General features: G+C 27.7%; 1 protein-coding gene across 1 annotated transcript; it reads right to left on the bottom strand.

Moving 5' to 3' along the window:
• Window positions 1-2,168: 2,168 nt before the first annotated feature.
• LOC109594008 (E3 ubiquitin-protein ligase BRE1B) lies at window positions 2,169-12,335 on the bottom strand. The gene is made up of 10 exons (XM_020009173.2): window positions 12,244-12,335; window positions 12,145-12,184; window positions 3,654-3,882; window positions 3,406-3,603; window positions 3,281-3,348; window positions 3,088-3,147; window positions 2,966-3,034; window positions 2,823-2,882; window positions 2,695-2,766; window positions 2,169-2,630 (listed from the first exon to the last, which is right to left on the bottom strand). The coding sequence occupies exons 3-10, from the start codon at window positions 3,852-3,854 to the stop codon at window positions 2,369-2,371; spliced, it is 990 nt and encodes a 329-aa protein (XP_019864732.2). The 5' UTR covers window positions 3,855-3,882; window positions 12,145-12,184; window positions 12,244-12,335; the 3' UTR covers window positions 2,169-2,368.
• Window positions 12,336-12,347: the final 12 nt, after the last annotated feature.

Here is a 12,347-nt window from a genome sequence, read left to right as displayed (position 1 = left end):
ATTTCCTCTACGCATTATGTAGGTATCGTTTATTTAGTGTTAACAGAATTTATTCTTACCACCTTTTTACACATGTTGTATCTTAAAATTTAATCACCATCAACATTTTATAAACCAAAACTGAAGAATATTCAGTTAAATAAATATTTTAATCATGGTGCTTACCTTAAATTTTAAAAAATAGTGTACTTTAAGTTAATAAACGTTATTTGAAATTGTTTTAAAACTTGAATTAGACTATAAAATTACAAAACAATAATAATACGGAGTATTAATATTAATCTTATGTATTTATAATTAATTTCTAATGTCAAATAAACATGAAATTTAAAATTATTTATTTTATATTAGTGTAGGAGAAATTGCCTTGATGTTTCTCAATTAATTTATACAAACGCACTTGATATACAGTATATATTGTATTGGAACTTATTATAAATTTAAAATTCAGTCAGTAAAAATATATAAAATGTATGATATGTATAAACAGATACACATACAATGGTAACCAATTAATTAAGAAATGCACATATCTAATTAAATGCAATCAGAATATTTTATATATCATTTAAAATAATTACACTATATCCCCACTAAAATCATTCCTATAGAAGATAAATCATAATAATTTCTACTCAATTTAAATCCTAAACAAAATAAATGCGCAGCATTTAAAAAGTATATATTTTTCATAATAAAAAAGTTAATATTTTTTGGGTACGTCCTTTGTAATTAAATTTCACGACTCTTCAATTAATAAATTAAATAATCAACCGGATTTAGATCCAGCCTTTATTCTAGGCAATCTGGAATAATACTTGAATAAGATAATTATGGTGCAAAAATATCCACATAACTGGCAAATTATCGTTTAAAAATAGTTCCATTACACGTCTCTTGAGTGAAGTCCTACGAATACGAATAATTTTTTTTGTAATGGTGCAAAGAAAAAGAACCACAAATCATAAGGTATCCTTCACCTTGTTTCAGAGTTTTTGTATTGTATCTAAAGACCAAACTTTTGATTTGGCGGACGACGAATGTATTATTTACCATCTGATCCTATTATTAACTCCAATGTAATCTTCGCCAAAATTCTGGAGAATAATTAATATATTTATGTGCAAACTTTAGTCTTGTTCGAATATTCTTTTTTGGTACAAATTAATTCTTTACTGAAATAGATCCTTGTAATTTTTGTTCATTCAGTCATCTTTATTTCCCTGGAAGACAAGAAAGGATTTAGTTTACTGATTCTTCTAATTTGGCTGTCTGTAAAACGAGTTTTCTAATTGTATTTTTAAATAAATATGCTGAATTGAATATAATTTTTCGAGAGCATCAAGTTAGAGTTGTCAGCAATATTTATTTAAATTAATGCAACTTTTATTTATTCCCACTGAAAACAATATAACTTCTATTAAGAATAAATTCTTACTATTATTGTTACATTGTGTTACAAAATGTAACAACAACAAAAAAATGTTATGTGCGTTTAAATTAATATAGTAATAAAATAAAACTTGCAATATACTTTATATACTGAACGGAAACATTTGAATTAAATTCTTTTAAATATCTTCTGTATAATTTTAAATTTTGTTCTTTAATTCTGGCCAACACTATACATACATGAAGTTGGAGGAAAAATCAAGAGTCATATTTGCTCAGAAGTAAATATTATTTACTTCTTTTTAATTATAAACATAATTTTTGTTGTGAAAAAAAGCAGCAGTGTATATTTTTCTTTAAAAAAATATTTTATAATTTACTATTATTTTGGTATTAGTATTATATTAGTATTATAAATATATTTACTCTTGTGTATTATTTATTTACTTGGTGTTCTTTTGTAATAAAATATATTTGTTTGCCAGTAAGAAACAATAGCTAGCACCTAAATAACAGCTAAACTTATTTACAGACATGTAAAACATGATTTAATAACCGCAGAATAATGTCTATAAGAATATTACAGATTACCTTGTGATATAAATGAATCAAAGAAATCAAAGAAAACTATTAATTTAATTCTTCAAAAAGGTGTAATGTTAGTTGCATACCAACAATATATTTAAGAATATGATAAAAAGCAATCTTATACATCTTCTTTTTAACAATGAGTGTATCTTTTTCATATAAAGAATTAAAACCAGAAAGTATATGTGTAGTAATTATATTTAATTGTATGTGACTGCGTAATTTTATAAAAATAAATTATAGTATAAAAATATGATTTTCACTACAAACTGAATTTCAGATTTGTTAAATTAATTTGCTATTGTTCTGACAAATTTTAATAGCACAGCTAATATTTTAACTAATAGTGACTATACATATGGTAAATTCTACTTATTTACAATAAAAATTATAAGAATATTGGATGAATTTTCTTCGCATTAATTGCTTTCCTACATGTGGGGCATTTTTTATTTGCTGATTTGAGAACACCATTAATACAGGGCTTGCAGAAGATGTGTCCACACACAGTTGATGAGACTTCTTGACCTGCTAAAGATTCTAAACAAACTGGACAAGTGGGTGCGACAACTTCCTCTTTTTTTTCCAGTCCCAAGAATTTTGATACGCTGCCTATTATTTCATCAGTCTCCTTAACCATGTCTAATAGACTGTAATGTTAAAAAAATAGTAAAGTTTAGTAATGAGTAACATTACTTTTGAAATAATATGTACCTCTCAGATTTCTGTGACTGCTTAGGTGCTATCACCTCTATATCAGTTAAAATATCATCTACTGATAGTGTTCTGGAAGAGAAATTTTGTTCAAATTAAATATTTCAATAAGATTAAAGAAAGCCTACCTTTGTCTTTTCTTTTGTGTACATTTGGGTGAATCTATAATTAATACATCATTTACCAATCTAAAATTAATAAATTCATTGTAAATGTATTATTCATGTATTAATATTTCACAATTATTATAGTTATATATAAAAACACTTACTTATCTGAAGTTTTCTTTTGAGTTTCTGTTGTATTACTATCTACTAATATATCATCTAATGATTTTAATCTGAAAATAAAACCCAGTGAATTTATTAATATAAAAATGTGCATGAAGCTTACTTTTCAAAATTTTGTTCTATTTTTTTTGGTAAGTCATTTAATAAACTATCATCCAAGAAGCTAAAACAAATAGTTTTAAATATTAAAATAAGCACAAAATTAAATTAATCTCAGATCACTAGATCAAATGATATTCGCACTTAAGTCCTTAATTTAATTTTGCTTCAATAGTGAACATCTAGATTTTATATACCTATTAGAGCCAGCACTGGTACTTGGTTTAGCAACATCAGGTAATTGAGGTTTCTCTGTAATATGTATCTAAAAATATGAAAAATAGATTTACTGGTTTAGATTTCGAAACTGTCATATACTCACCACTCTATCGTCTTCATCTTCACTGTCTGATAAAGTATAAAAGGATTTACTCTTAGGGGCAAGTTTCTTGGCATTTTGTTTTTCAGTGTCACTAGTTTTACCCATATTATCATCCTCAGAATCTGATGCCAACGTTGACATTTTGAAAAAGTTATCAATTTTTGACTGCACATTTTCAAATGTTTTTTCTGTCTCAACCTATAAAACAATGTTGTAAACGATGTGTGAAAAGCAAAATATTTACTTGCATCTAAATTCAGAATCCTAGAATCAGGTTTAAGATCTGAATTTTTCTTAGGACTAGCAGGCTTAGACTTCTTAGCGATTCTATCCCGTTTTGTGGGACCCTTACGTTTCAGTGCAGGCTTATCTGACTTTGAAAGCTGCAGTAATACATTTAGGAGTTCTACATCTTCGCCGGCCCTTCTAGTATTTCTTCTAGTCGACATGATTGCGAACTGACGATGTTACTTGTTACTACAAATACTTCCGTTAGTAAGCTATTACTTCACATTCACAGCCTACTATCTTTGAATACACGTTTTTTGAAATGTGAATTCTAACCAAATAAATCTGGTAACAATGGTAAATTTGTGCATATTTGTTTGTAAATTCGTTTAAAATGAATCGGTAAATAGATTCCGAACTGATCGACAGTCAGACTTAACTCTCCTAGAGACAGATGTCGCTGAACACTTTATCTAGTTCAAAAATTTGAGATTAAAGCCTTTTACTTTTATAATTATTTTTTCGTTTATGCTGTTATTAACACCAATAATACGTAACAATAAGTTGAAATTAAAATTCTGGTTTATATGCTGCATTGATCAAACGGAACACTTGGTATATACAAGGTGTTTCTAGAATACATAGTTGAGATCAGGTTAAACACGTCCATTAATGGAGAAAATCTAAATTATTTTTGTATATAGTTATTTATTCAGTAAATGCAGCTTCTCAAATTTATATTTCAAAAATTGATATTTCTGATATTTCTGAGTTTACGGTTAAATAAGTCAATAGTTTGAAAATCGATAATTAGGTATCATTCTTGTCGTCAACTGAAATTAAAGCTAAACTGGAAGAAATGTAATTTCTTGAATTTGAACAGTGAAAAAAAAGATTAGTGGATGAGAATTAACACTCATTGCACAACATTGGGAACGAGTAGTCTGCGCTATTCTATCTTCATGGACATTATTATTACATTGAATACATATCTATATGTTTTAGGATAAATAAACCTAATAACCGATTGGACTAAAGGTTACGAAAATATAAAAAACAGTTTTTTAAAATTAAAATCTGACTTGTATCTTTTGAAAAAAAAATATTTAGGTTTTTTAAATCTCCCTCCAAATTTTAACTACCTATTTTAGAAACACCTGGTATATGGATGCATGAACATAACAAAAATTCCCTGTTTCCAATAATTTTACACATTAAACCTTTTGTCTAAGACTACAATGAATAACCGGACACGATTAATGGACAAGATAATTCCAGTTCCATTCACATCTATAAGATATTCCGACACAATAAATTGTTTAAACTGAATTTACAATGAAAAGCAAATTTTGTTTAAATTTAAATAATAGGGGGCACTGTACATTGTGATCCTGGGCGACCTTTATTCATAAAGCTAACTTTCATGCCTTTCTTAAATTCTAAACTAGAAAACTAAAAACTTAACAGCTATATTATAGGCTATTTACATGCTAGTACGATACTTTTCTAGGTTTTCGGTCTTTTATATACAGGGGGATCACAATGACTTACCCCACTCCCCACGCACTGTAATGAATAAACATTTTAGAAGGTTTATAAAAATAATTCTTCCAACTATAACGGTGACTTTATTTTTTGTATTAAAATTTTTGCATTGTGAAACTTTTTTTACCTAATGTACAGGATGAAATGCAGTTAATATATAAATATATAAAATAATAAGTAATAAATTACGTTTAATTAATTTTAGGATACCTTACAAGACATATTCTAGATTATTACAATGTTGTGAAGAAGAGTAGTGTAAAATTTTACCTGAGTTTGACACCCAGTCGAAAAAATATTTTATTATTATTATTTATATGATTTGTTATTAGAACATTGTGTTATATATTTAAATCTTCTAATCAAACATATACAGATGGGATAACTGCATTAAAGTAAATCCTATATCTAAATTTTTCAATATACCCAAAAGGAGTTCCAACACAAGAAAATTTTAAAGAATATAACCGTAGGATAATTACTATTTTTAATGAATAAACATTCTTTTGTTAAATGTCAATACATCCAGTAGGGAAAAATGCAAAACTTAATTTCTACATTTTCAACACGTCACTGAAAAGTATTTCTGAGTGGGTATTTCCAGTTTAAATTACCAGGACAAAATGTTTGTTGTTAAAGAATTAAACTATCCCATTCCTAATACGAATACTTTAACAAATACAGGACGAAAAACCACGAGTTTACCTTTTATTTTTATGGAAAATTTGATTAGCTAACGAGGAGATACAGTAATGAATATTTTGAGTCCCTTCAGACTCAAATCTCACGAGACGCCACTGGAAATAAGAATGGTACAAGAGTAAACGAAAATGATAACATCCTTTACATATGTCTAAATATTCATTTAGTGTATGCTATAACGTATAATTGTGAATAAAAACTCAATATAATGAAGGTAAATACAGAACACCTTGCCTGATATTGCTAGCCTTTAGTAAATAATAAAATATTTCGAAAGTTATATTTTAATGGCGTCTGTATTGTTGATGTTTGGGCCAGCCGGTCGGATCGAGAACTACCTGGGCCCTTTTAAAAAGGCTGGTCACCCTGACTCTTCCTCTTACTCTCATACTTACTTTGACTCCTGTACCTACCCCTGTTCTGACACATACTCCGTTCAACCATTCTTTTTCATCTTATCACGGTAATAAATAAACTTAAGTGAAACTTAGTCGCGTTCAAAAACGTATTACTATTATGGTCAACCCTAAACGCCCAAATTAGTGACCCCGACGAGATGTGAACACGCAAACTTCTGAACAGTGAGTAAATTTTTGTTTTGTTTAAGATGCCAGCCAACACTGACCAACGTGCCACAAACAATGCCAAAACCCATGATGTCTGTTCGACCTTACGGACATTTATGGAAAATGAACCCGGTTTTTAGTTCAAGATGATGGAAAAGAGTTTTAGTGCATCTCGATTAAACGATTCTGTCGAACGTTTTATACAAGCTTGTGTGTTAAGCCCCAGCGCGTTGCCCTTAGTAAAGGACCTTATTCAGCATCCGATAGATAGTGAATCGTACTCGCGGTTGAAGGATAGAGTGGTAAGTCCTTATCTTATTACATGAGCATCGGAGTCGACAACTTTTGAAAACGGAAACCATGGGTAACGACAAACCGTCTGTATTTCTATTCCGTTTACAAAGTGGCGGGCTCTGATGTACCCGAACGGCGTCTGCGAACGCTTACCTTCTGGGATTCGATTGCATGTCAGCGTGCCACAAAGGTTCCGCTTGGTTGTAAGCGGGCTTGCTGCAAACGATTTCCAGAAAGAAATTTACGTAAGGCATATGGTCGATCTAGAGACCCGATTAAATGATTGGCTTGGTAGATCACGGACAAGATTTATCTTGCGAATCAGTCTGCTGGTACTACAACCAGTTTGGACACAAGGATATGAAGTGCGTCGAAACGTGCACATTTCAAACTACCTATGATTCATCAAGAAAACTCTGAAAAAGTTCTACTGCTTTGTTAACTGTTAAGTTGGTGGATTAGTGAGTGTTAGTCTCAAGGAGCTCTTTGAAATGGTTTCAAATTTTGTAGTGAGAAATTGGGCTAATTTTTGAGAACAACTTTGTATTTTATTCACATAAATTTTTTAACAGTAACATCCATAAACTTTTAAATTAATCTTTTATGTAAGTCACATAAAATTTATGTATTTTTTAAAAACTTGGTGGGCCTGGATTTCGAATTGATGAGAAATATCTTCCTCAATATGAGTATGTACCATGAGAGGGAAAATATGATAAAAACCTGCATGAACGTGATCTAGAGCGCACAAATTTTTTACAGAGCACAGAATAACAGGTCTTACTTATTTCATTATTGTCTCTCTCTCTTCTGACATTTTAGTACAAACGGAAATACTACATATATCGATACTGGAAACCAATTTCGACCTCCCTTTAACAAAAATTTATGGTGATTCATACTTGAACAAATTACAACAAGATAACGCTTGCAAAAGCTAGTTTAAAAGAATAGATATAGGAAAAAAATATGGCTTCCCAGAATGTAGTCTTGATTAGAATGGGTTTAATTTACAAGATATACATAATTTACATATTGTTGGTAATACAACCTATAAAGCTTCTTGAAAAACAATTAATTATTTTGTTTATTTATTTTAGACGATAAAGAGCTTAGATAGAAAGAAATCGGGATGAATATAATTTTCATAAAATTTTTATTTTACATTTACATAAAGTTAATAAAGTGACTAGCTTTAATAAGTAGTTCACACCATGTATTAATTAAAAATAAGCTAAAATAAAAATAAGCTTTAATAATGTCTTAAAGCAGATTCTCATGGGGTGCCTTTTACTTTTAGCCAAATATATATTCTCACTAACATACATGGAAATAAAAGATGAGAACGAATATAAGATATATAGAAACGATTTTCATTCATTTTGCAAATATGTGTTCCAGTGTTTTAACTATGTATTTAATATTGTAAAAATGAAGGGCCCATTTGTTATTATTTATTTGTTTAGTAATAAAATCAGTCATTGTGGTCATGCCATTGGAAATAAAACTATAGTTGTACAGTTAACAAGTTCCTACTGAATTTGCACAGGTAAATTTTGTTTAGATTTAAATAATAGGGGGTACTATACAGTGTGATCCTGGGCGACCTTTGTTCCTAAAGCTATTCATTCTTATATATGCCTTAAGCCTAAAATTAATAAAACTAGAACTTAAAAGCTATCTTACGAGCTACATATTTATACATGCTAGTACGTTATTCTCTATTCTTCGGTCTTTTATTTACAAGAGGATCACAAAGTACATTGTACCCCACTCCCGAAGAACGCACTGTTAGTGAATAAAAATTTTGTAAGTGTTATAATAATTTTAAATGCAATAACAACGGTGACTTAATGTTTGGAGTAAATTTTCGCATTGTAGATTTACTTTTACATTTTGTAAAAGTTGAATTGCGAATAATAAATTATCATAAATAATAAATTTTATGTTTAATTTAAAATTTTGATGGGGCGTCCTGCACATCCATATACGACTATTTACAATCCTATTTACAAGACCTAAACTAGAATATCACAGTTGTTGGGGGAGAAAAATTAGTGTGCAAAGTTTTACATGGATGACGCCCCGTTCCAAAAATTATTTTATTATTGTTTATAGTGATTTGTTATTAAAATATTAACACAAATGTTGCATATTTAATTATTTTGGTTGTTTAAACATTGGTGAGATTAAACCACAATACCCATTGCAGTAAAGTAAATCATACACCAAAAATTTCAATGCATCCAATAAAGGTATGTCAATTGTAAATTTCAAAGAATATGATTATTTATATGTTACTCATTGTAATACAATTAGAAGCTTTAGTCAATAAACTTCAAAATTCACTTTGAAAGTAATTAATAGTTTGTAGAAATTAATATCTAAATTTATAGTAAATCATCCACAAATATTTGTTTATATACAGTGCGAAATGTGGCTGGTCACGGAAATCACAGAATTTGATGTTTGTTGGTGTTTTAATCAAGATTCCACAAGCTTTCAATTGTATTTAGATTCAGGGTAATCGGAAATATCAACATGATTATCTTTCAACTAACTTTGAACAATTTTCGACGTATGCTTCGTATTATTATTTGGTAAATTATCATTGGCAAATGATTCTATTATATCTTTTTTGATGTCTCTACGCTCCTCTTTTACTAATAAGTTTTAGTAATGGTTTTATACCCCAAACAGAAACTTTTCGACGACCGTGTCTCAAGGTTTTAGTAATGAATCTGAGATTTACACTTTTATTGGGAGGAAGATTAACGTATTTTTTAACAGCTGATCATATTCTATTGAACATTTATCATTCCAAAGTAGCATATGCGTTTATATAAGTTTTTATGAAATATATTACAAAATATATTTTATATTTTGAGCTATTTCTGTGGCCACCACTGTATATTTTAAAATAATTGTTTTTATGGATTTGTTGCACGAAATAAATATTATTTCTGCTTCAAGCACTTTTTGTTAAATAGGAATGAGTAGACAATTATTTATGGAGGAGAGAGAAACCAGAGTAATTAATATTTAGCTGTTTATTTACCTATTTCGATTGAAATAATTTTTAATTAAGTTATAATATTATCGAATATTTATTGAATATTGAAATAATTGTAAAGGTTATCTTCACGAAGATCACAATGATATTGGAAATAAGAGATTATTTGTATAGTTAATAAATTCTTTGAAAATGTTAGACAGAATTTGTAGAGGATTGATGGGTACATATTTTAAAATTCTTGTTTTTATATAATTGTTTCATGAAATATATAATTTTTATTATTAAACTAAAATTAAAGACGCACACATATATTTTATATATTACTATATTTTCAACAAATCACTACTTGGGAGAATGTTCCACTAATTTTAATTGAATGTTACAATGTAACTATAAAAACTGAGTATTATTAATAAACCTGTAACAAAATATATATTGATAATATAAATTAATAAAATAAATTTTAAAGAATATATGACATTTTTTTCTGTATTATAACATTTTATATACCTATTATTAATAATATAATGTATTTATTTAAAACGATTCAAAATCTCCAAAATTATTTATCAGAATTTAAAAAGTAAGGTAATAACAATACATTATGATACTCATATGCAGAATTGTTTTACTTATAAGTTTTTGAATAACTGCTAAGATATCAAGAGTAATTAATTTCTAAAATATGAATTACTTTAATCATTATAAAATAATGTAACTTTCATATATAGAATAATAGGTTTTTAAAATTATTATATTTCAATAATAATTTACATTTTTTTCTGATCTTGCTAAACAATAAAGTGTAAAATTATTAGAATCTGAATAATTTAGACATCAATATTAATGAATTATTGAAATTATAAGTACTTTAATGGTCTTAAAAATAACGCAATTGAAAATTATTATTATTAAAAATAATTTTTAAATTTACTAGCTTACAAAATAATTTACATTTTTTTAACTACTACACGATAAAGTATTATTTACATATTGAAGTAATACATGCATAAAGTTTGTAAATTAATTTGATGAATTACACTGGCCTGCAACAAAATCCTTCTTTAAATAATAATATGATAAACATATGGATTTAAACATGCTGAATCCAGATTTGTTTCCCATTTTTCGCTATTACGTATATATTTCTTTTATTATGTTTTTTTTTGATCGCTCAAATTATATGTTTTTATTGGTGGTTCATAATTCTTAATTTTGTATTTAGTCTTAGATCGTCTTTGAAAACATCCTTCCACGAGCGAGAGAAGTGGTCATGGAAGGAAAATTGTGTGGGAAATATGAAATTATTATTAGAAAAAATATTCACAGTATACGTGGAATATCTGTACGGATCTAAAAATTGTAGCTATGTTAACCGGACTACAAGGAGGTTACACCAAATTTTGTTGTTTTGTATGCAGGTGAGACATTACACAAGAGCATGTTTGATGACTAGAGAGTCAAGAATATAAAAGAAGAATCTTTAATTCAAAGTAAAAAAATGTCTACCACTACACTATATAAAGCTAGGTTTTATGAAAAATTATGCAAAAGGTTTTCAATATTTTAAAACCAAATTTCCTCGAGTAAAATTTATTTGTTTCAAATATTTCTATAAAATGTTACACATATTTTAAATATGTAAATGAGTAAGATTACGATTATTATAAGCAGAATAGTAATTTTAATAATCAGTATATGAAAAAAATAAATAGTAATAAGTAGACTAAACTAACATACAATCATATAATTTTGAATGCCAAATTTAGGTAATTTTTACTAGAACAACCGTGTATAAATATAAAATGACAAATGCTATAAAATTAAGGCAATATTACATTTTTATAGAACTGCAATGAAGGTCAATATTAATTGGAAAAATAATAGTTATATTTTCCAAGAAATACCATATATCTTAAAAATTAACAAATTTAGATTTAATTTAAAGAATACTACGTCATTCCTGGTTTTGCGTATCGTTATCAATATAGTCATAGATTAAGTAAGTTGTGGGTGGTTAGGTGTTTTTCCAATCATTACATCATAGCCTGTAATTATCATCGTCACACAAACTACTCACGAATTTACCTGGATAAAGAGTTTATTTTAGTGCCGCAAAACTAACTGCTTCAAAATAAATCTATTTAAAAATTAAAAGCGTAGTTTTATTTTGCCAGACCTAAATTTATTTGCAAAAGTTATGACGTTGCAAACATTGTATTTTTAAATGAGCCTAAAACGAGTGGTTGAACGTCATAAAAAATACGTCAATCCTGTAATAAATGCCAAGTTTTGTTTTCATTATATTTTTTCAAAAAGGAGGAGGGGTCTTTTTATATTTTTCTAGGATTAACAGTGTTTATATCTAAGAAAATATCGCCCACTTACCTATAAATTAAAAGTGCTGTTTCGGTTAAATATACTTTTTCTGAAAAAAGATACCATAATAGATAAACAATTTGTAAATTAATATAGAAATTACTTTACCTGTAACATTTATCATTAACTAATTAAATTACAATGCAATAATTTCATTAAAAATCACACAAATAAGACAAATAATATATTAATAATATTGCATATAAGATGTC

This window comes from Aethina tumida, chromosome 4 (genome assembly GCF_024364675.1).
Source record: "Aethina tumida isolate Nest 87 chromosome 4, icAetTumi1.1, whole genome shotgun sequence".
Taxonomy (NCBI): Eukaryota; Metazoa; Arthropoda; class Insecta; order Coleoptera; family Nitidulidae; genus Aethina; species Aethina tumida.
Note: the sequence above shows the minus strand (reverse complement) of the source record. Positions and strands in the feature narration are given on the sequence as shown.